This window comes from Aquarana catesbeiana, linkage group LG03, assembly GCF_042186555.1.
Source record: "Aquarana catesbeiana isolate 2022-GZ linkage group LG03, ASM4218655v1, whole genome shotgun sequence".
NCBI lineage: Eukaryota > Metazoa > Chordata > Amphibia > Anura > Ranidae > Aquarana > Aquarana catesbeiana.
In genome coordinates this window covers 731,242,772-731,264,801 of record NC_133326.1, presented here as the reverse complement: position 1 = coordinate 731,264,801, position 22,030 = coordinate 731,242,772, and the positions used below count along the sequence as shown (strand labels likewise).

General features: G+C 48.0%; 1 protein-coding gene across 1 annotated transcript in view; it reads left to right on the top strand.

The window, feature by feature from the left end:
* The window catches only part of LOC141133817 (uncharacterized), a 140,474-nt gene that overhangs the window by 40,604 nt on the left and 77,840 nt on the right, over positions 1-22,030 (top strand). Inside the window, exons 5-6 of the mRNA XM_073623374.1 lie at positions 4,604-4,693; positions 19,554-19,581. Of these exons, the coding sequence (XP_073479475.1) occupies positions 4,604-4,693; positions 19,554-19,581 (118 nt within the window). The remainder of the gene's footprint in view (positions 1-4,603; positions 4,694-19,553; positions 19,582-22,030) is intronic.

Genomic DNA, 22,030 nt, shown 5'->3' with positions numbered 1-22,030 from the left:
GGACTCCTCTGTGCATGATGGTGGGGCTACGGAAGGAGTGACTGTGGACAAGGAGCCAATTGGAATAGGCCGCTTTGGCAGCTGCGTTGGCAGGCAAACTACTTTGAGCCTGGGTGACAGAGGATGAGGAGGATGAGGACGGCTTCGTTATCCACTCCACCAACTCTTCTGCATGTTCTGGCTCAATAACACAGCCAGCAACAGAAAAAAGGACAAGCGTGCCCCACAGCCACTGGCAGAGGATTCACCATGTCCATGACCAGCACTGTTGACTGTAGACACAGAGCCTGCTTGCCCTCTTTTAGTGGCCTGTAAGCGTCTGCTTTTCCTTGGTGGCCTTTTGGACACGATGTATATTTTGTTTTGCAACACCACACTACACTGTATTAGATACTGTGTACACCGCCTGCACTGTATTAGCAACTGTACAATGGCTGCACTGTATTGTGTACTGTGTACACCCCCAGAAGTGTAATAGAAACTGTACACACTGTATTAGATATTGTGTACACACCCTGCACTGTATTAGCAACTGTACTGCACGGAATGCACTGTAGATATATATATATATATATATATATATATATATACTAAACTGTATATATATATTAATACACCGCCTGAAGTGTATTGGAAACAGTATGAGTAAACACATACACAATATTGGTATAATGATCAGCGCTAAACCATCTGATGAAAAAGATTAAAGTTTAAAATTTAAATGAAAAGGCATGCATCTGCATGCTAATACATGAAGGTGCAACCATGTGAATGGTAAGTGGATTGAAAGTTCTGGGAGATGACCCCTAAAAATTAGACTCTAAAAAAAGTCTCTAAATGGAGGCTGTAAAGGGAGCGAGGCTGCTTCAGGCGCATGCTGGGGAACCCGATCACTTTGAACAAAAGGAAAGAGAAGCCTGGAGTAAAATAAATAAAATGACATAAAACGAAGGGCGGGCATGACAGGGTTAAGCAGAGCACATTAGGAGGTGTACTGTTTGGTAGAGATTTGTCGATTGGGGTTAAGCAGAGCACATGGAGAAGTGAGCTGTTTGTTAGAGATCAGTGGATTGGGTTTTATACAGTGGGGGAGGAGTTAGCTGCATGAAGCAGCACATGTGTCCCTCCCCAGCTCAGTGTTAGCTGTGAGGAGCGAGCTTGCAAGACCAGATCCGCAGCATGGCGCAGGTAGAGGCCCTGTTAGAATGCCTGAAGGCCGAGGCAGAAACAAGGGGGGAAGGATGGCTTTAGGAGAAACTGGCTGCGGTGTTAGGAGAGGGATCCCCGGGGATCTGCACAGCGGGGAGGGAGTCCGCGCGAGCTTGGCGGTCACGGCTGCTGGAGCACTTCTCCCCTGACTCCCCCCCAGAGCTCAGTGGCATTTAGGGAGTCCCCCGAGGGCGCCTTCAGGGCCCCCAGCGAAACGCTCCGCTGTGCGCACGACCGGGGGTCCTGCGAGGAATCCCCTCCATGGCCGGAGCTTGGCTAGTGGGGTCTCTGGCAGGCAGGGAGCTTCTACTAGGCCAGACATGCGGAGGGAGTCGGATCAGGCGGGCTCCGCCCCTGGCGACCATGCAGCGAGTTGGGGCTTCGACGAGGGACGCGTTCAGCTGCGGCCACCGGGCCTTTTCTACCAGCAGCCGCCGACTCCCATAATGGGGAGGGACAGAGGAAGGAGCCAGAGGAGAGCCAGGACCCAGGCCAACAGAGTGGTGGAGGCAGCAGAGGCCCAGGTAAAGGGACTAGGAAATCGAGGGGCGAATCCGGTGCACTGAGGTGGAGCAGAGAACAGCGGGGATCCTCGGCATCTGGGGATGAATCCCCCAGAGAGCTGGAGCGGAAGATATGGCGGTCGATCAATCCGAGATTGAGCTGTCATTGTTGGATGAGGAGGTGCCGTGATGGAGACGGGAATGTCGGCTGGTGGGAACCTTCCTAGGCAGCCTGGTAAGTCAGTTTTTTCTTCATTGTCCATTGGGTGGTGGACGGGTTAGGGGCGGGTAGTGGTAATGGTTCTGGTAGTCAGTTTACCCCGCAGCGGGCAGTTCTGCCCATTCCTCCCCTTCTGGCCGTGTTGGTCTGTGACCACGCCATGGTGGACCTCGGTTTTCAGGGGTTTCTAGTGGGATTAAAGGATTCGGTAAAAAGGTTTGAGCCAGGGCAGAGTGGGTTAGCATCGCCGGCATTGGCATGGGTGGCTCCTGGGGGTGGGACTGGGGAATACCGTTACAGGGGTGGCACCCACGCCTACCGCAACAGCGGCATTTCCCGCGGTGGGGGTAACAGCGGTGGTAAGGCATGAGGAGGCTCCCAAGACAGTGGCAGGGGACACGGGCAGGGAGGCATCTAAAAAAACAAGATTTGGTCAGGTTGGCAGATGCCGCTAAGTATGAGGTTTATGTGTGTTTTGAGGGGCTTTGGGGGTGCACTTGAAACCCGAGGTGCATGACAAGATCTGGAAAGGTGAGTACGTGGAGGTATTGGCATTACTGCCGCTGGAGAAATTCAATTTAGATGAGGTGAAGCCGGAGGATCACAAGAAGGAGGATGAGGAGAAGAGGAGATACAGGCTTATTCCTCGGACTTTCCAGAACTGGCTTCAGGTTTTCGCCATAATGGCTAGCGTAATTGGAGAAAAGAACCCAGAACATTGTTCTGTGCTGTTCTGTTATTTAGACGCCACGGGTGAGGCACATAGATTCTACGGGGGAACTGCGTGGCTGCGGTAAACTCCTCCATCCCTATAGCTGAGCTCTTCCATCCCCATAGCTGAGCTCCTCCATCCCCCATAGCTGAGCTCCTCTGTCCACGATAACTGAGCTCCTTTATCCTCCAGAGTTGGGCTCCTACATCCCCCATTGCTGAGCTCCTCTGTCCCTCTAAGTTCAGCTCCTCTGTCCCTAAGCTGAGCTCCTCCATCCCCCATTGCTAAACACTTCCATCCCCCATAGCTAAGCTCCTCCACTCCTCATAGCTGAGCTCCTCTGTCCCCGTAAGCTGAGCTCCTCCGTCCCCCATAGCTTAGCTCCTCTGTCATCCATAGCTGAACTCCTCCATCCCCATAGCTGAGCTCCTCCATCCCCCATAGCTTAGCTCCTCTGTCATCCATAGCTGAACTCCTCCATCCCCATAGCTGAGCTCCTCTGTCCCCCATAGCTGAGCTCTTCTGTCCCCTAAGCAGAGCTCCTCTGTCCCCCTAAACTGAGCTCCTCCATCCCCATAGCTGAGCTCTTCCATCCCCATAGCTGAGCTCCTCCATCCCCCATAGCTGAGCTCCTCTGTCCACAATAACTGAACTCCTTCATCCTCCAGAGTTGAGCTCCTATACAGTATTCACCCATTGCTGAGCTCCTCTGTCCCCCTAAGCTGAGCTCCTCCATTCTCCATAGCTTAGCTCCTCCGTCACCCATAGCTAAACTCCTCCATCCCTATAGCTGAGCTCTTCCATCCCCATAGCTAAGCTCCTCCATCCCCCATAGCTGAGCTCCTCTGTCCACGATAACTGAGCTCCTTTATCCTCCAGAGTTGGGCTCCTACATCCCCCATTGCTGAGCTCCTCTGTCCCCCTAAGTTCAGCTCCTCTGTCCCTAAGCTGAGCTCCTCCATCCCCCATTGCTAAACACTTCCATCCCCCATAGCTAAGCTCCTCCACTCCTCATAGCTGAGCTCCTCTGTCCCCGTAAGCTGAGCTCCTCCGTCCCCCATAGCTTAGCTCCTCTGTCTTCCATAGCTGAACTCCTCCATCCCCATAGCTGAGCTCCTCCATCCCCCATAGCTTAGCTCCTCTGTCATCCATAGCTGAAGTCCTCCATCCCCATAGCTGAGCTCCTCTGTCCCCCATAGCTGAGCTCTTCTGTCCCCTAAGCAGAGCTCCTCTGTCCCCCTAAACTGAGCTCCTCCATCCCCATAGCTGAGCTCTTCCATCCCCATAGCTGAGCTCTTCCATCCCCATAGCTGAGCTCCTCCACCCCCCATAGCTGAGCTCCTCTGTCCACAATAACTGAACTCCTTCATCCTCCAGAGTTGAGCTCCTATATTCACCCATTGCAGAGTTCCTCTGTCCCCCTAAGTTGAGCTCCTCTGTCCCCCTAAGCTGAGCTCCTCCATCCCCAATTGCTAAATACTTCCATCCCCCATAGCTAAGCTCCTCCACCCCTCATAACTGAGCTCATAGGTCCCCCTAAGCTGAGCTCATCAGTCCCCCTAAGCTGAGCTCTTCTGTCCCACTAAGTTGAGCTCCTCTGTCCCCATAAGCTGAGCTCCTCCGTCTCCCTAAGCTTAGCTCCTTCGCCCTCCATAGCTAAGCTCCTCCACCCACCATATCTGATCTCCTCCATCCTCCAGAGTTGAGCTCCTATTTCCCCCTTAGTTGAACTCCTACATCCCCGATAGCTGAGCTCCTACATTCCTCATAGCTGAGGTCTTCTATCCCCCATTGCTAAGCTTCTCCAACCCCCATAGCTGAGCGCCTCCACCCTCCCCATAGCTGAGCTTCTCCATCAACAAAAGAGGAGCTCCACCATTACCTATAGCTGAGCTCCTCATATCATAAACTCCTGTCGGTGTTACCTATATTAAAGTTCAATATTTTTATATGTTGCAGGATATTATGGCTGGAGTTCCTGTTGCTCCACCCGTTCATGTTGCTCCACCCGTTCCTATTGCTCCACCCGGACTGGAATATCTTCTTCAGGTGAGATATATTTTATTCCAGAGTGACAATTTAAAGAGTTGGAATGGAGGCTATGGAAATGTGTTCGAAAACAAAACCCTCTGTTTTGACAATATGGTTGTTTTTTTACAGGCTGGTCGGTAAGTGTTTGGGAAAATCATCCCTGACATCCCTCTACTGACCCCAAACTCCCATCCCCTCATCCCTGACATCCCACTTCTCACCCCAGACACCCATCCCCTCACCCCATGTACCCATCCCCACATCCCATGTACCCATCCCCTCATCCCTGACATTCCTCTACTCACCCCAGACACCCATCCCCTCACCCCCGACATCCCTCTACTCACCCCAGACACCCATCCCCTCACCCTATGTACCCATCCCCTCATCCCATGTACCCATCCCTCTACTCACCCCCAGACACCTATCCCCTCACCCTATGTACCCATCCCCTCAACCCCGACATCCCTCTACTCACCCCAGACACCCATCCCCTCACCCTATGTACCCATCCCCTCAACCCCGACATCCCTCTACTCACCCCAGACATCCATCCCCTCACCCTCTGTACCCATCCCCTCAACCCCGACATCCCTCTACTCACCCCAGACACCCATCCCCTCACCCTATGTACCCAACCCCTCAACCCTGACATCCCTCTACTCACCCCAGACACCCATCCCCTCACCCTGTGTACCCAACCCCTCATCCCCAACATCCCTCTTCTCATCCCAGACACCCATCCCTTCACCCTATGTACCCATCCCCTCACCCTATGTACCTATCTCTGGCATCCCTCTACTCACCCCAAACACCCTTCCCCTCACCCCATGTACCCATCCTCTCATCCCCGACATCCCTCTACTCACCCCAGACACCCATCCCCTCACCCTGTGTACCCAACCCCTCATCCCCAACATCCCTCTTCTCACCCCAGACACCCATCCCTTCACTCCATTTACCCATCCCCTCACCCTATGTACCTATCTCTGGCATTCCTCTACTCACCCCAGACACCCATCCCCTCACCCCATGTACCCATCCCCTCATCCCTGACATCCCTCTACTCACTCCAGGCACCCACACCCTCACCCTGTGTACCCATCCCTGACATCCCTCTACTCACCCCACATACCTATCCCCTCACCCCATTTACCCATCCCCTCATCCCGACATCCCTCTAATCACCCCAGGCACCTATCCCCTCACCCCATTTACCCATCCCCTGATCCTGACATCCCTCTACTCACCCCAGACACCCATCCCCTCATCCTGTGTACCCATCTTCCCATCCCCAACATCCCTCTTCTCATCCCAGACACCCATCCCCTCACCCTATGTACCCATCCCCTCATCTCTGACATCCCTCTACTCACTCCAGTCACCCATCCCCCCATCCTATGTACCCATCCCCTCATCCCTGACTTCCCTTTACTCACCCCAGACACCCATCCCCTCACCCCCGACATCCCTCCACTCACCCCAGACACCCATCCCCTCACCCTATGTACCCATCCCCTCAACCCCGACATCCCTCTACTCACCCCAGGCACCCATCCCCTCACCCCATGTACCCATCCCCTCATCCCTGACTTCCCTTTACTCACCCCAGACACCCATCCCCTCACCCCCGACATCCCTCTACTCACCACAGACACCCATCCCCTCACCCCATGTACCCATCCCCTCAACTCCAACATCCCTCTACTCACCCCAGGCACCTACACCCTCACCCTGTGTACCCATCCCTGACATCCCTCTACTCACCCCACATACCTATCCCCTCACCCCATTTACCCATCCCCTCATCCCGACATCCCTCTAATCACCCCAGGCACCCATCCCCTCACTCCATGTACCCATCCCCTCATCCTGACATCCCTCTACTCACCCCAGACACCCATCCCCTCACCCTGTGTACCCATCCCCTCATCCCTGACATCCCTCTACTCACCCTAGACACCCATCCCCTCACCCCCGACATCCCTCTACTCACCCCAGACACCCATCCCCTCACCCTATGTACCCATCCCCTCAACCCTGACATCCCTCTACTCACCCCAGACACCCATCCCCTCACCCCATGTACCCATCCCCTCAACTCCGACATCCCTCTACTCTCCCCAGACACCCATCCCCTCACCCTATGTACCCATCCCCTCACCCCCGACATCCCTCTACTCACCCCAGACACCCATCCCCTCACCCTATGTACCCATCCCCTCAACCCCAACATCCCTCTACTCAGCCCAGACACCCATCCCCTCACCCTATGTACCCATCCCCTCAACCCCGACATCCCTCTACTCACCCCAGACACCCATCCCCTCACCCTATGTACCCATCCCCTACATCCCTCTGCTCACCCCAGACACCCATCCCCTCATCCCTGACATCCTTCTACTCACCCCAGACACCCATCTCCTCACCCTATGTACCCATCCCCTCATCCCTGACATCCCTCTACTCACCCCAGACACCCATCACCTCACCCTATGTACCCATCCCCTCATCCTATGTACCCATCCCCTCATCCCTGACATCTCTCTACTCACCCCAGGCAAACACCCCCTCACCTTATGTACTAATGCCCTCATCCCATACATCCCTCTATTCACCCCAGACATCCATCCCCCTCACCCTATGTACCCATCCCCGACATCCCTCTACTCACCCCATGTATCTATTTCCTCATCCATGAGAGGGAGAGAGAGGGTGTCACTGTCCAAGCGTAGTAGTGTTAGGGAGATCAATAAAAATCTGGATGATAAGTATTGCACTCACATATACATGGATAAAACACAGCGTATCAATATGTTCAGCTTCTGAAGAATACTTAGATGGATGTAAAATAATAAGGAAGGAGAGAGGGGAAGTGCACCACTCTCATTGTAGTATTCATAAAGGGCAATGTACAAACAATTCATTAGGAAATACACTCACATGAAGGTAGTGTAACACAGGCATTACTCAATGTGTCCAGCAGGTGGCGTCCTTCTAATGGTCCCTGTAAAAATGTGCTCTGTTTGGGGTGTCCGTCTTCCAATAAAGGATAACTAATTCTTACAATAAGGGTTGAATTTACCCACAATAGGGATACCAATACATTACAGTTATAAATAAGGAGAGGGGAAAAGGGAAAATTTGGTAACAGGGGAAGAAGGGGGTCTTCACTGGTCTAACACCCACATACATGCATTCGCTCTGAATCTCTCATACCATAGTTATACCATAGAATCTCTCTTGTCCATAGTTGAAACACACCCTCCAGTTGAGGGGTTGGCAATTGCAGTCAGTGAAGATATCTTAAACAAAAGGTCATAAACGTGCATTCCTGTCCCGGGCTTACAGTTGACTTCTTGATCACCACATCAGCTGTCCACAGGAGGTCCCAGCCCAGGAGGTAAGCTGTCATTTTGGCCAGATCTGGGCAGTAAACCCCTGCAGGGTATTCAAAATGTCCATTCGGTCGCTCCTCTTTCAGTAACCCATATAAACCCACACATAAAGGTTGGCTAGATTTGCAAATGTTCTTTTGCAGTGTGCTCCTAGAGAGAAGCCGTATTTTAGTTCATGTCCAAACAGCAATGATATAAATTTTCATTGAATATTACAGTCCCCAATGGAGATGTATGGAGGATGGATAGGTAACTGCTCCTGGTGGATGATCTCATTGGTGTATTTAAAAATATGGCAGCAAAAAATAAGAAACAAAAACCATAAGGGGGAGTGTGCAGCTCTAAGTGTAGTATTATTTATTAAGTAAAAAGATAAATTATAAAAATGCACTCACATGTAGTAAGTAAAGCATTAGGCAATATTCCAAAAACTTCCAGCCAGTGGCATTATATCATGGGTTCCAATGGACAGCCAGTCCTGGTGGACACATATGTCGAGAAGCACTATAGCAAGCTATAACAAGGTCCCGGTTCCTGTTAACCACAGTGGCCTGCAATCATACACACCAGTGTGGGTTCCTCCTGGTTCTCATCCTATGAGAAACTATAGTGCTTCTTGGCATACCTATCCACCTAAGACCATCCAGGACTGACTATCAGGGATGGGCCGAACCCACCCCCCCTCGTTTCGTTCACAGCAGAACTCCTGAACAGGGGAAATGTTCTAACCCAAACGGCAAACCCTGATGAAGTTTGTAGGAGCCGAACAGGAAAAATCAAAAGTGTCCATTTTGAAGGCTTATATGCAAGTAATTGGCCATAAAAGGGATATGGGCGTCCCCCCCATAATCTATACCAGACCCTTATCCGAGCATGCAGCTCGGCAGGTCAAGAAATGGGGGGAGAACAAGCGAGTGCCCCCCCCTCTGAACCATACCAGGCCAAATGCCCTTAACATGGGGGGTGACGTCAGAAGGGTGATGTAACCGGGCGGCCCCGCCCCTTGCCTATATAATAGCTATTAAAGCGAAGAGAGAGCAGATGACGGGAGGCCTCCCAGGAGGCGGAAGCTGCTTAATTTTTTTCAATTTTTCAGGTCCGTCGGGCGGCATTATTGACAATGGACTTACATCAAGGGACACTGGAGGGGACCCCACGCTGTTTTTTTTTTTTAAATTGGCGTTTTGGGTTCCCCTTAAAATCCATACCAGACCCAAAGGGCCTAGTATGGACTGGAGGGGGGGACCCCCATGCCATTTTTTTTTCTTTTTTTTACCAGCACTTTTTTTATCTTTATTCAGCTGTCAGCAGGGAAACCCATCGACAGTTGATGACTTATCTGTTGTTAAGGACACCATGGCCGGCTTCCCCGCCCCCTTCCTAAATAACCAGCTTACACTGCACCCTGATTGGGTAAAGCTTTGCCCAATCAGAGCCCAGAATGCACTGTGCAGCGCTCAGTGCATTGCAGGGTCTTCATCGGGGCGAACACCAGGAAAACACCCTGCAAATTCAGTTGTTCGGCGAATGGCCGAACAGGCAAATATTCGAGCCAAACCGTTCGCCCATTCCTACTGATTATCCATTGGAACCCATGATATAATGCCACCAGTTTTTGGTATATTGCCTGTTTCTTTACTTACTACATGTGAGTTCACTTTTATCTTTTTTATTTAATAAATAATACTACACTTAGAGCAGCACACTCCTTCTTTGATTTTTGTTTTTTGCCACCGTATTTTTACATCCACTGATGAGATCATTTACCAAGAGCTGCTTCCTATCCACCCTCCATACATCTCCATTGGCGACCATCAGAAGGATGCCACCTGCTGGACACATTGAGTAATGCCTGTTACACTACCTTCATGTGAGTGCATCTCCTAATACATTTTTTTGTACATTACCTTTTGATGAATACTACACTGAGAGTGGTGCTAGTACAGGGAACTTCTCCCCCTACTGCTGCCACAGTGAAGGGGGGCAGCGGGCAGCGGCTGCAGGATTGGGAACATGTTACATGATCTACCCTAAAATCGGGTGGAACGTATAACATGTTCCCAAAGGTGAACTTATCTTTTAAGAAGCTGCCATCCATTGACGTCCCCACTGAACATATTGATATGCTGTGTTTTATCCATATATATGTAAGTGCAATACTTATCATCCAGATTTTTATTGATTTTCCTAGCACTACTACACTTAGACAGTGGTGCTCTCTCTCCTCCTCCCTGTTTTCTGTTTTTACATGACTATTTGTGGGAAAACTCCAGAACTCGTTTGAAGGAGAGACTGCTGTCACTGTAACAGTGTATTCCCTCTATTGGATTCATTATATTATATAGACTTTGTTTTCACGAACATTGCCTTGATATTTACTACTAATCACCCCTTGTCCCTTTACCTGGTCATGTCCCAGCACTAATTACACATGAGGCGATCCTGACTATCAGCTTGTCCAGGACTAATGCTTGTCAGCCTCCATACACAGAGTTTTCCAGTTCTCACCAACCTTTAGCTCAGCATGACCTGTCCGCTCCCCAGGCTGCAGAGCAAGGTCTCTGCGTTCCAGGTAAACTTAACCCCAAAAGACGGCTACAGCGCGGGCCTAAATTGCCGGGGGGGCGTCCATGTACGTCCTCCCCTGCTCGAGCGGCCTGCACTCTGTGATCAGCGCGTCAAGGAGACTCGGCTGAACATAGATCAAAGTAAGGGGCCGATCCCAACCTTTTACCATGTGATCAGCTGTGAGCCAATCACGTGCAGAGCTGGTAATTGTCTAAAAAAACCCCAATCACCGGCTTCTGTCAGAGGGACATCAGTCCCTGACACAGAGAGTCGCCGCCACCTCATCTGTGCCCACCAGAGGCACCTACCAGTGCACAACAGTGCTGCTGATCAGTACCCACCAGTGCCACCTATCAATGTCCACCAGTGCCACCTATCAGTGCCGATCAGTGCTGCCAATCAGTGTTACCTACCAGTGCTAATCAGTGCCCACCAGTGCCACCCATCAGTGCTCTCTATCAATGCCACCTATCAGTGCCCACCAGTGCCGCCTTATAAGTACCACTTTATCAGTGCCCATCCATGCAGCCTATCAGTGTCCATCAGTGCAGCCTTATCGGCGCACATCAACGGAGGAGAAAAATGACCTGTTTGCAAAATTTTATAACAAACTATGAAAACCGTTTTTTTTTTTTTCTACATTTTCGGTATTTTTTTCTTTGTTTAGCAAAAAATAAAAACCCCCCAGTAGTGATTAAATACCACCAAAAGAAAGCTCTATTTGTGTGAAGAAAATGCTAAAAACGTCATCTGGGTACAGTGTTACATGACTGCGCAATTGTCATTCAAAGTGTCATAGGTGTGCGCAGCCTCTTGCATTAGGGTGTGCACCCCAAAGCTCAAATACATATGCATGTGTATATGTACTGATGGTGTCAGTAGGGCAGTGGACAGTGTAATTGTTAATTTTCTTTTACCATAATTTTTGGGCTTGTGTAACATTTTTTTGGGGGGAATGAAATATCAGTGGTCTAAACAGGGGGGAATATGCAGCACACAAGGCAAATAGGGTGTGCCCAGGCACACCTGGCACACCCTGTGCGCACGCCTATGCAAAGTGTATTAAGTGGTGAACCACAAAGAGAATTTCTCAATAAGGCGTTGCCAACATCCCAAAATATATTGCAAAAAAGGACCCTAACTAGTACCCCCCCAGTACATCAGGACTTTATAGGTGAACAGGGGGAAATTTTATAAAAAACACATTATTTATTGTATTCTCTTACCTATGCACTCCATGCAACTTCTCAAACAATCCTTTTCCTCTCTCGGACCACCACCTTATTAGTTTCTCTCTCCCCCTGTCTTCCACCACCTTTCCCTCCAATCGCCTAACCGTCACCCGTAGAAACATCCGCAACTTCAACTCCTCTCTCCTCTACTCTGCTACAGACCACCTCTATGACAAAATCTCCCCCCTGTCCTGCCCCAACCAAGCCATATCCATCTACAATAAATCTCTGTCCTCCACCCTGGACAAGCTCGCTCCCCTTACTACACGCAGAATCAGGCCTCGACCCCTACAACCCTGGCAAACAGATGACACTAAAATTCTCAAAAAACGTAGTCGCGCTCTTGAGCGTCTGTGGCACAAGACTAAGTCTCTCAAAGACTTCAACCAATACAAATCTGCCCTCCAAAAATACTATTCTTTCCTCCACACTGCCAAGCAAACCTATTTTACAACTCTTATTAATACCTTCTCATCCAATCCCCGTAAACTCTTCTCTACCTTCAACTCTCTACTTTGTCCTCCACCGCCTCCCCCCACTGATTTACTCACTGCCCAGGAAATCGCTAATCACTTCAAAAACAAGATTGATACAATCCGTGATGAAATCTCCACTCTACAGGTATCTCCCCCAGCTAAGACCCCATGTCAACAGATACAACTGACACTACCTCTATTCAAATCTACTACTCCAGACGAAGTTGCTAAACTCCTTTCTATCGCCCACCTAACTACCTGTCCCCTGGACCCCGTTCCCTCTCAAATGCTACGGTCACCCTCTGACCCCATCCTACACTCTCTAACCCACATCTTCAATCTCTCCCTCACCTCTGGCGTCTTCCCCGATGCTCTAAAACATGCACTGGTCACTCCCATACTCAAAAAACCATCCTTGGACCCTACCAATCTTAACAACCTACGCCCTATCTCCTTGCTCCCCTTTTCCTCTAAACTCCTTGAACGCATGGTTTACAACCAACTGAGTGACCACCTCATTAAAAACAACCTTCTTGATCCCCTTCAATCTGGATTTCGCCCTCAACACTCCACAGAAACTGCTCTTTTAAAACTCACAAATGACCTACTAACTGCAAAAACCAACGGACACTATTCTTTACTCCTACTTCTGGACCTTTCAGCTGCTTTGACACGGTTGACCACCCCCTCCTCCTCAAAAAACTTCACTCCATCGGTCTCCGTGACTGTGCTCTTCAGTGGCTCTCATCCTACCTATCCCAACGCACCTTCAGTGTCACTTACAATTCTACTTCCTCCACTCCTCTTCCCTTCTCTGTCGGGGTCCCCCAAGGTTCTGTTCTTGGACCTCTTTTATTTTCAATCTACACCTCTTCCCTGGGTCAGCTGATAGCCTCTCATGGCTTTCAATATCATTTCTATGCTGATGACACACAAATCTATCTCTCCACCCCTCAACTCACTCCATCAGTCTCCTCACGCATCACTAACTTACTAACCGACATATCTGTATGGATGTCACACCACTTCCTCAAACTCAACTTGTCCAAAACCGAGCTTATAATATTTCCTCCCCCACGTGCCTCTTCCCCTGACTTCTCTGTGAAGAGCAATGACAAAACCATCCACCCGTCCCCACATGTCAGGGTGCTAGGTGTTATCCTAGATTCTGAACTCTCCTTTCAGCCCCACATCCAATCACTTTCCAAAGCTTGCCGCCTCAACCTCCGCAACATCTCTAAACTACGTTCCTTTCTAACCAGTGAAACTACAAAGCTCCTGATTCACTCCCTGGTTATCTCTCGCCTCGACTACTGCAACTCCCTCCTCATTGGCTTACCTTTAAATAGACTATCCCCCCTTCAGTCTATCATGAATGCTGCTGCCAGACTCATCCACCTTACAAACCGCTCAGTGTCTGCTACCCCTCTCTGCCAATCCCTCCATTGGCTGCCACTCGCCCAACGAATTAAATTCAAAATACTAACAATAAGTTACAAAGCCATCCACAACTGTGCCCCCAGCTACATCACTAACCTAGTCTCAAAATACCAACCTAAACGCCATCTCCGTTCCTCCCAAGATCTCCTGCTCTCTAGCTCCCTCATCACCTCCTCCCATATCCGCCTCCAGGACTTCTCCCGAGCCTCGCCCATCCTCTGGAATTCCCTACCCCAATCTGTCAGACTGTCTCCAAATTTATCCACTTTTAGGCGATCCCTGAAGACTTTCCTCTTCAGAGAAGCCTATCCTGCCTCCATCTAACAACTGCATTATTTTCTCCATTAGCTCATCCCCCACAGCTATTACCCTTTTGTATAACTTGACCCTCCCTCCTAGATTGTAAGCTCTAACGAGCAGGGCCCTCTGATTCCTCCTGTATTGAATTGTATTGTACTTGTACTGTCTGCCCTAATGTTGTTGTAAAGCGCTGCGTAAACTGTCGGCGCTATATAAATCCTGTATAATAATAATAATAATAATATTTATTGAAAAATGCTTAAAAAAGCATAAAAACATGATAGAAACCTATACACAATAATAATCTATACAGAATATTGTGCAAAGTACAGAAGTTTTTTTACACATAATGTATTTTTTACAACTCCAAATATGAACACATATTTCTCCATAAGCCTGACATGTTTCAGGACGATGTCCCTTCTTCAGAGGCGTTTTTAGGAGAGAAACAGATGGATGTATTCTGAAAAACAGGTAAGATAAACTTAACATAGACACGTTGTTCAGGGCAGAGGCGGCTCTAGGCTTTGTGAGGCCTTAGGCAAAACTTAAACATGAGGCCCCACTCATGCCCATAATAGGACAAATAATTCAAGCGATATAAAAATTAACTGTATAAGGAGGGTACAGGGTGAGGGTAAGTGGACACAGTACAGGGGGAGGGTAAGTGGACAAAGTACAGGGGGAGGGTAAGTGGACAAAGTACAGGGGCAGGAGAGTACAGTGCAGGGGGAGGGTAAGTGGACACAGTACAGGGGCAGGAGGGCACAGTACAGGGGGAGGGTAAGTGGACACAGTACAGGGGGCAGGAGAGTACAGTACAGGGGCAGAGTAAGTGGACACAGTACAGGGGGCAGAAGGGTACAGTACAGGGGGAGGGTAAGTGGACACAGTACAGGGGCAGGAGGGTACAGTACAGGGGGAGAGTAAGTGGATACAGTACAGGGGCAGGAGAGTACAGTGCAGGGGGAGGGGAAGTGGACACAGTACAGGGGCAGAAGGTTACAGTACAGGGGGAGGGTAAGTGGACATAGTACAGGGGGCAGGAGAGTACAGTACAGGGGGAGGGTAAGTGGACACAGTACAGGGGGCAGGAGAGTACAGTACAGGGGGAGGGTAAGTGGACACAGTACAGGGGGCAGGAGAGTACAGTACAGGGGGAGGGGAAGTGGACACAGTACAGGGGGCAGGAGAGTACAGTACAGGGGGAGGGTAAGTGGACACAGTACAGGGGGCAGAAGGGTACAGTACAGGGGGAGGGTAAGTGGACACAGTACAGGGGGCAGAAGGGTACAGTACAGGGGGAGGGTAAGTGGACACAGTACAGGGGGCAGAAGGGTACAGTACAGGGGGAGGGGAAGTGGACACAGTACAGGGGGCAGGAGAGTACAGTACAGGGGGAGGGTAAGTGGACACAGTACAGGGGCAGGAGGGTACAGTACAGGGGGAGAGTAAGTGGATACAGTACAGGGGCAGGGGAGTACAGTACAGGGGCAGGAGAGTACAGTACAGGGGGCAGGAGAGTACAGTGCAGGGGGAGGGTAAGTGGACACAGTACAGGGGGCAGGAGAGTACAGTACAGGGGGAGGGTAAGTGGACACAGTACAGGGGGCAGAAGGGTACAGTACAGGGGGAGGGGAAGTGGACACAGTACAGGGGGCAGGAGAGCACAGTACAGGGGGAGGGTAAGTGGACACAGTACAGGGGCAGGAGGGTACAGTACAGGGGGAGAGTAAGTGGATACAGTACAGGGGCAGGGGAGTACAGTACAGGGGCAGGAGAGTACAGTACAGGGGGCAGGAGAGTACAGTGCAGGGGGAGGGTAAGTGGACACAGTACAGGGGGCAGGAGAGTACAGTACAGGGGGAGGGTAAGTGGACACAGTACAGGGGGCAGGAGGGTACAGTACAGGGGGAGGGTAAGTGGACACAGTACAGGGGGCAGAAGGGTACAGTACAGGGGGAGGGGAAGTGGACACAGTACAGGGGGCAGAAGCGTACAGTACAGGGGGAGGGGAAGTGGACACAGTACAGGGGGCAGAAGGGTACAGTACAGGGGGAGGGGAAGTGGACACAGTACAGGGGGCAGAAGGGTACAGTACAGGGGGAGGGGAAGTGGACACAGTACAGGGGGCAGGAGAGTACAGTACAGGGGGAGGGGAAGTGGACACAGTACAGGGGGCAGGAGAGTACAGTACAGGGGGAGGGTAAGTGGACACAGTACAGGGGGCAGAAGGGTACAGTACAGGGGCAGGGGAAGTGGACACAGTACAGGGGGCAGGAGAGTACAGTACAGGGGGAGGGTAAGTGGACACAGTACATGGGGCAGAAGGGTACAGTACAGGGGGAGGGGAAGTGGACACAGTACAGGGGGCAGGAGGGTACAGTACAGGGCGGAGCAGGAGGGCACAGTACAGGGGGAGGGTAAGTGGACACAGTACATGGGGCAGGAGGGTACAGTACAGGGGGAGGGCAAATGGACACAGTACAGGGGGCAGAAGGGTACAGTATAGGGACAGTAATGTATAATACGGAGCTGCTCTCGCAGATCCTAGCTATTCTGGCAGGCTGTCACTGGGGAAATTAAAGAAAAGAACATCCATCATATAAGTGTGTACCACAGTAAAATGTTATATAGTGTGAAGATACCAAGAATAATTAATATATGTACATTCCAAAGTGCTGGTACAATAAATAATAAGCATAAAACATACATGTAACACAAAAAAATCCAACAAAACTGTGCTGTGATAAACTTGTGCAGATATACTGCAAATTATTTGCTCGGACGTCAGATTCCCATCACCAAAAACAAAGCACATACCATTTGCTTACCAAAAAAAATAGACTTCTTAAACTTATGAGGTCACATGCACTTGTCATCTGCTGGATATTTACAACCACTTCACTCAAAAAACAACACTGCAGGCATAGTAGCTTGGTCCGGTACCAACCACAGGGAACCCCGTAAATGCAAAGAATAAATCAATACCAGGACAAGTAAACAATTTGTTGCTTTATCCTAGTAAAGTTTGCTGTAAGTACATTACTTTAAGAAGGCAACGCAGTATGTCATGGTAATGCATACAGTACGTTTTATTCTTTGCATACACGGGGTTGCTGTGGTTGGTACCTGACCAGGCAGAGTGGTAAAAGGCTGCTCCTGGGAGAAAGTTACCATAACTGCGTTGTCACTTTTTGAGTGAAGTGGCTGTAAATATCCCGCAGATGACAAGTGCATGTAACTTCATAAATTTAAGGAGTCAAATTTTTTGGTAAACAAATGGTATGTGCTTTGTTTTGGTGATGTACACCAAAGTCTGTGCAAACAGCTTGCAGTGGATATGCACAAGATTACCACAAAACAATTGGAGTGTGTGTGTGTGTGTGTGTGTGTCTATATATAATTCTTGATATCTATTACATTGCACTTTAGGAACTTTCACATGAAGGATCCAATCAGGTCCACCTGTCAGTTTTTCAGGCAGACCCTCCATTCTCCTCTATGGAGCGGTGGATGTAAATGGACTTTTGTCCACTTACACCCGCCTACCTTCAATCTGGCCCAACAAAAACAAACTGAAGGGGGATCCATTATCCTCTGTCTAGGCTGATCAGGAAGAATGTCAGTTGGGTATAAACAGACAGGCGGTCCGTTTATACCTGACTGCCCATAGAGCAGTGTGGGCTGTGTCTGTGTCCACTTGACATAAGTGGAGCAGACGCAGACCTGTTAACCTCTTGCTCTGCTCAGAGGGTAGTCAGCAGACAGACTCCCCACTGAGCAAAGCAGAGTCTGTCCCAAGTGAAAGGGGCCTCATTGATGTCTTGTTTTGTCCCATCACCTTTGCTCTGTCTGTCCCCATGTACTCTCTAGCTGCCATCATCTCTCTTATTCCCTTGCTCTGTCCTTATATCCTCTTCTCTGCCCCATCTATCCCTCCTCTATCTCTAGATGGGTCCCTATTATGTACATGCAGGAGGCTGTGTAATCAGTACAGTCCGACAAGATACAGCACCTTACCTCTACCTTCCTCTGAGGATCCATGCCATTCCTGCTACTGTGTCTGCTGGCCCCTCCCTCTGGTCTCACTCGGCCCCTCCCCCTCCTCTCACTTACCTCCAGTTCACCAACGAGTATGCTGGAATGGAGGCGGTTCTGGTACCGCCCACGTGAGAGAAGATTCTCTTGGATAGAAGCTGCAACTGATCGATGTGCTGAAATGAAAGGCCATCATCTGCCTTTCATGTGGGAGGAGGAGGGGCCGCGGAAGCTAATGAAAGTTAATGTGGAGGCTGAATCTCACAGTGCCCAGCGCTGCATGTTACCGGTCTGATGTCTGCTTTGCTGAGCAGGTGTGAGCAGGGCGGTGCCAGCATAAGCACTTGAGGGACCGTCGGCTTCAGTGCCCCCCCTCTCCTGCCCCCCTAAGGTGGCCTTAAACTGGCGCCAGCGGCCAGCCCTGCTGAGGGGCTCTATCTGTGATCCGGAACTGTCAGCCTCAGAGGCGGCTCTCTAAGTAGACAGATCAGGCGGCCGCGAGGCCCCTCCCATTGCGGGGCCTAAGGCGACCGCCTAATATGCCTAATTAGAGAGCCGCCTCTGGTTCAGGGCAAAATCAACATTATGGCATCTGAAAATGTCCAATATACATACCAATATCGAATTTTATAGGGAGAATTGTGTAAAAATGTAAAACTGTTTTTTCGTACATTTTTACACAATTCTCCTTATAAAATTTGATAATGGTATAAAGTCCCGATGTACCGGGGAGTACAAGTGTCCCCTTTTTTAGTGCCTGAACAACGTGTCTATGTTAAGTTTATCTTACTTGTTTTTCAGAATACATCCATCTGTTTCTCTCCTAAAAACGCCTCTGAAGAAGGGACATTGTCCTGAAACATGTCAGGCTTATGGAGAAATATGTGTTCATATTTGGAGTTGTAAAAAAATACATTATGTGTAAAAAAACTTCTGTACTTTGCACAATATTCTGTATAGATTATTACTGTGTATAGATTTCTATCATGTTTTTATGCTTTTTTAAGCATTTTTCAATAAATAATATGTTTTTATAAAAATTCCCCTTGTTCACCTATAAAGTCCTGATTTACCGGGGGGTACTAGTGTCCCCTTTTTTAGGGTCCTTTTTTGCATTGTCGTTCAAAGTGGGACAGGGCTGAAAGCTGAAAATTGGTCTGGACAGGAAGGGGGGTGAAAGGGTCCGGTAGGCAAGCGGTTAAATTGCCTGGAAAGGAGGGGTGAAAAACACGGAAGGGACAGAAGGCCAGAGGTCCAGAAAGGTATATAAAGGAAGCCTGGGAGATGTGTAAATCCCAAACAAGACTTCTCCAGACTCCCCACGAGTCCCTGTGCCACAATGGTTATGAGAATGTTGGTGTTGGTTGTGGTGGAAATGGTAACCAGGCGTACTTTACTGACTCGTCTTTCTTCTCTTCAATAGGTCAATGGACTCTCCATGAAACAAACAAGTAAGTTTTTTTTTTTTTTTTGTTTCTTTTTAAAGCTCCCCCCATCCCTCCAGGTCTCTATAAATCTTCTACCAATTATTGGGATCCTCTAACATTCCATCTTCTTCTTCACAGGATTGTTTGTTCTACAAATGTATCGAGATTGTCCTTGTCAATGAAATGATACATTTGTCAATGAACCTTTCCTGCTGCTCCTATTGGCGGAGCTGACTAGACATGTGCATTCGTTTTCGTCCGAATGCATTTTCGTCCGAATTTCGGGTATTTTCGTTATTGTTTTAACAAACGATAACGAACGTGCAGATTCCGAAAACTGAAAGATCCGACATAGACAAATGCTTTATTTTATTTTCGTTGCGACAACAGTTTGATATAGATAGGAGATTCGACATGGCGCTGACAATAGCGATCTGTGTCCATCGAACCTGTGGTCGAATGTGCCTAACCTTAACTCTATTATTAGTTCAAGATTATTCTACATAGAGAGAAATGATTCGACATTATAGAGACAATAGCAAAAAAGGTGGAATATGCCTAACCTAACTCTATTAGTCCAAGATTATTTGACATAGAAAGAAAAGATTTGACATAGAGAGAAAAGATTCGACATGGGGAGAAAAGATTTGACATAGAGAGTAAAGATTCGACATAGAGAGTAAAGATTCAACATAGAGAGAAAAGATTTGACATAGAGAGAAAAGATTTGATATAGAGAGAAAAGATTTGACATAGAGAGAAAAGATTTGATATAGAGAGAAAAGATTCTACATAGAGAGAAAATATTTGACATAGAGAGAAAAGATTTGATATAGAGAGAAAAGATTTGATATAGAGAGAAAAGATTCGACATAGAGAGAAAAGATTCGACATAGAGAGTAAAGATTCAACATAGAGAGAAAAGATTCGACATAGAGAGAAAAGATTCTACATAGAGAGAAAATATTTGACATAGAGAGAAAAGATTTGATATAGAGAGAAAAGATTCGACATAGAGAGAAAAGATTTGATATAGAGAGAAAAGATTCGACATAGAGAGAAAAGATTCGACATAGAGAGAAAAGATTTGATATAGAGAGAAAAGATTCGACCTAGAGAGAAAAGATTCGACATAGAGAGTAAAGATTTGACATAGAGAGAAAAGATTCGACATAGAGAGAAAAGATTCGACATAGACAGAAAAGATTTGACATAGAGAGAAAAGATTCGACATAGAAAAGATTCGACATAGAGCGAAAAGATTTGACATAGAGAGAAAAGATTCGACATAGAGAGAAAAGATTTGACATAGAGAGAAAAGATTTGATATAGAGAGAAAAGATTCTACATAGAGAGAAAATATTTGACATAGAGAGAAAAGATTTGATATAGAGAGAAAAGATTCGACATAGAGAGAAAAGATTTGATATAGAGAGAAAAGATTCGACATAGAGAGAAAAGATTCGACATAGAGAGAAAAGATTTGATATAGAGAGAAAAGATTCGACCTAGAGAGAAAAGATTCGACATAGAGAGTAAAGATTCGACATAGAGAGAAAAGATTCGACATAGAGAGAAAAGATTCGACATAGAGAGAAAAGATTCGACATAGACAGAAAAGATTTGACATAGAGAGAAAAGATTCGACATAGAAAAGATTCGACATAGAGAGAAAAGATTCGACATAGAGAGAAAAGATTCGACATAGAGAGAAAAGATTCGACATAGAGAGAAAAGATTTGACATAGAGAGAAAAGATTCAACATAGAGAGAAAAGATTCGACATAGAGAGTAAAGATTCGACATAGAGAGAAAAGACAAATGGAATCTAAAAATGGGACTTTGTAGGCACACCAGTATTATACTACAAAAGGATAAATATGTTTGTAATTTTTATTATTAAAGTATAAAAGGACAATAAACAGACATGGACATTTAAAAACAAGTCAGACTAGACGTAGAACTTAGTATTGGTACACCATAAGGATCCTATCCTGCAAGCTTGAGTGTGGTTTGGAACAGTTATACATATATACTCATATATTCAAAACACTTGTTGCCAAATAAAGGAGGCTATACTTCCCCAAACATAAACTAGTAAACAATCACCAAGCTCATAATAAACGAGGTGCTGCAGGTCAGGTGATCCAAGGTGAGATGCTCTCTAGTTGCTCTACATGTTTCACGTTACACAGAACGCTTCCTCAGGAGCTAGAGATTCTGATCAGAATACAAAAAAGAAACGATTAAGACTATCACAATGACCGAAGGGAAAAATGTATAAAATGTACATATATACAATTTTCATATTGAAAATAAAAAATTGACCAAATCTAATGACCTAAGGGACAGACCCTATGAAAGATTATGGTCTCCAAGAGACGTGAGGCACAGCCCGGTGGTCAGGGTCAACCGATCCAAGGGGCAAAAAAAGCACCAATCCCACGGGGTATAAAGTAGGTAAAGAAGAGGT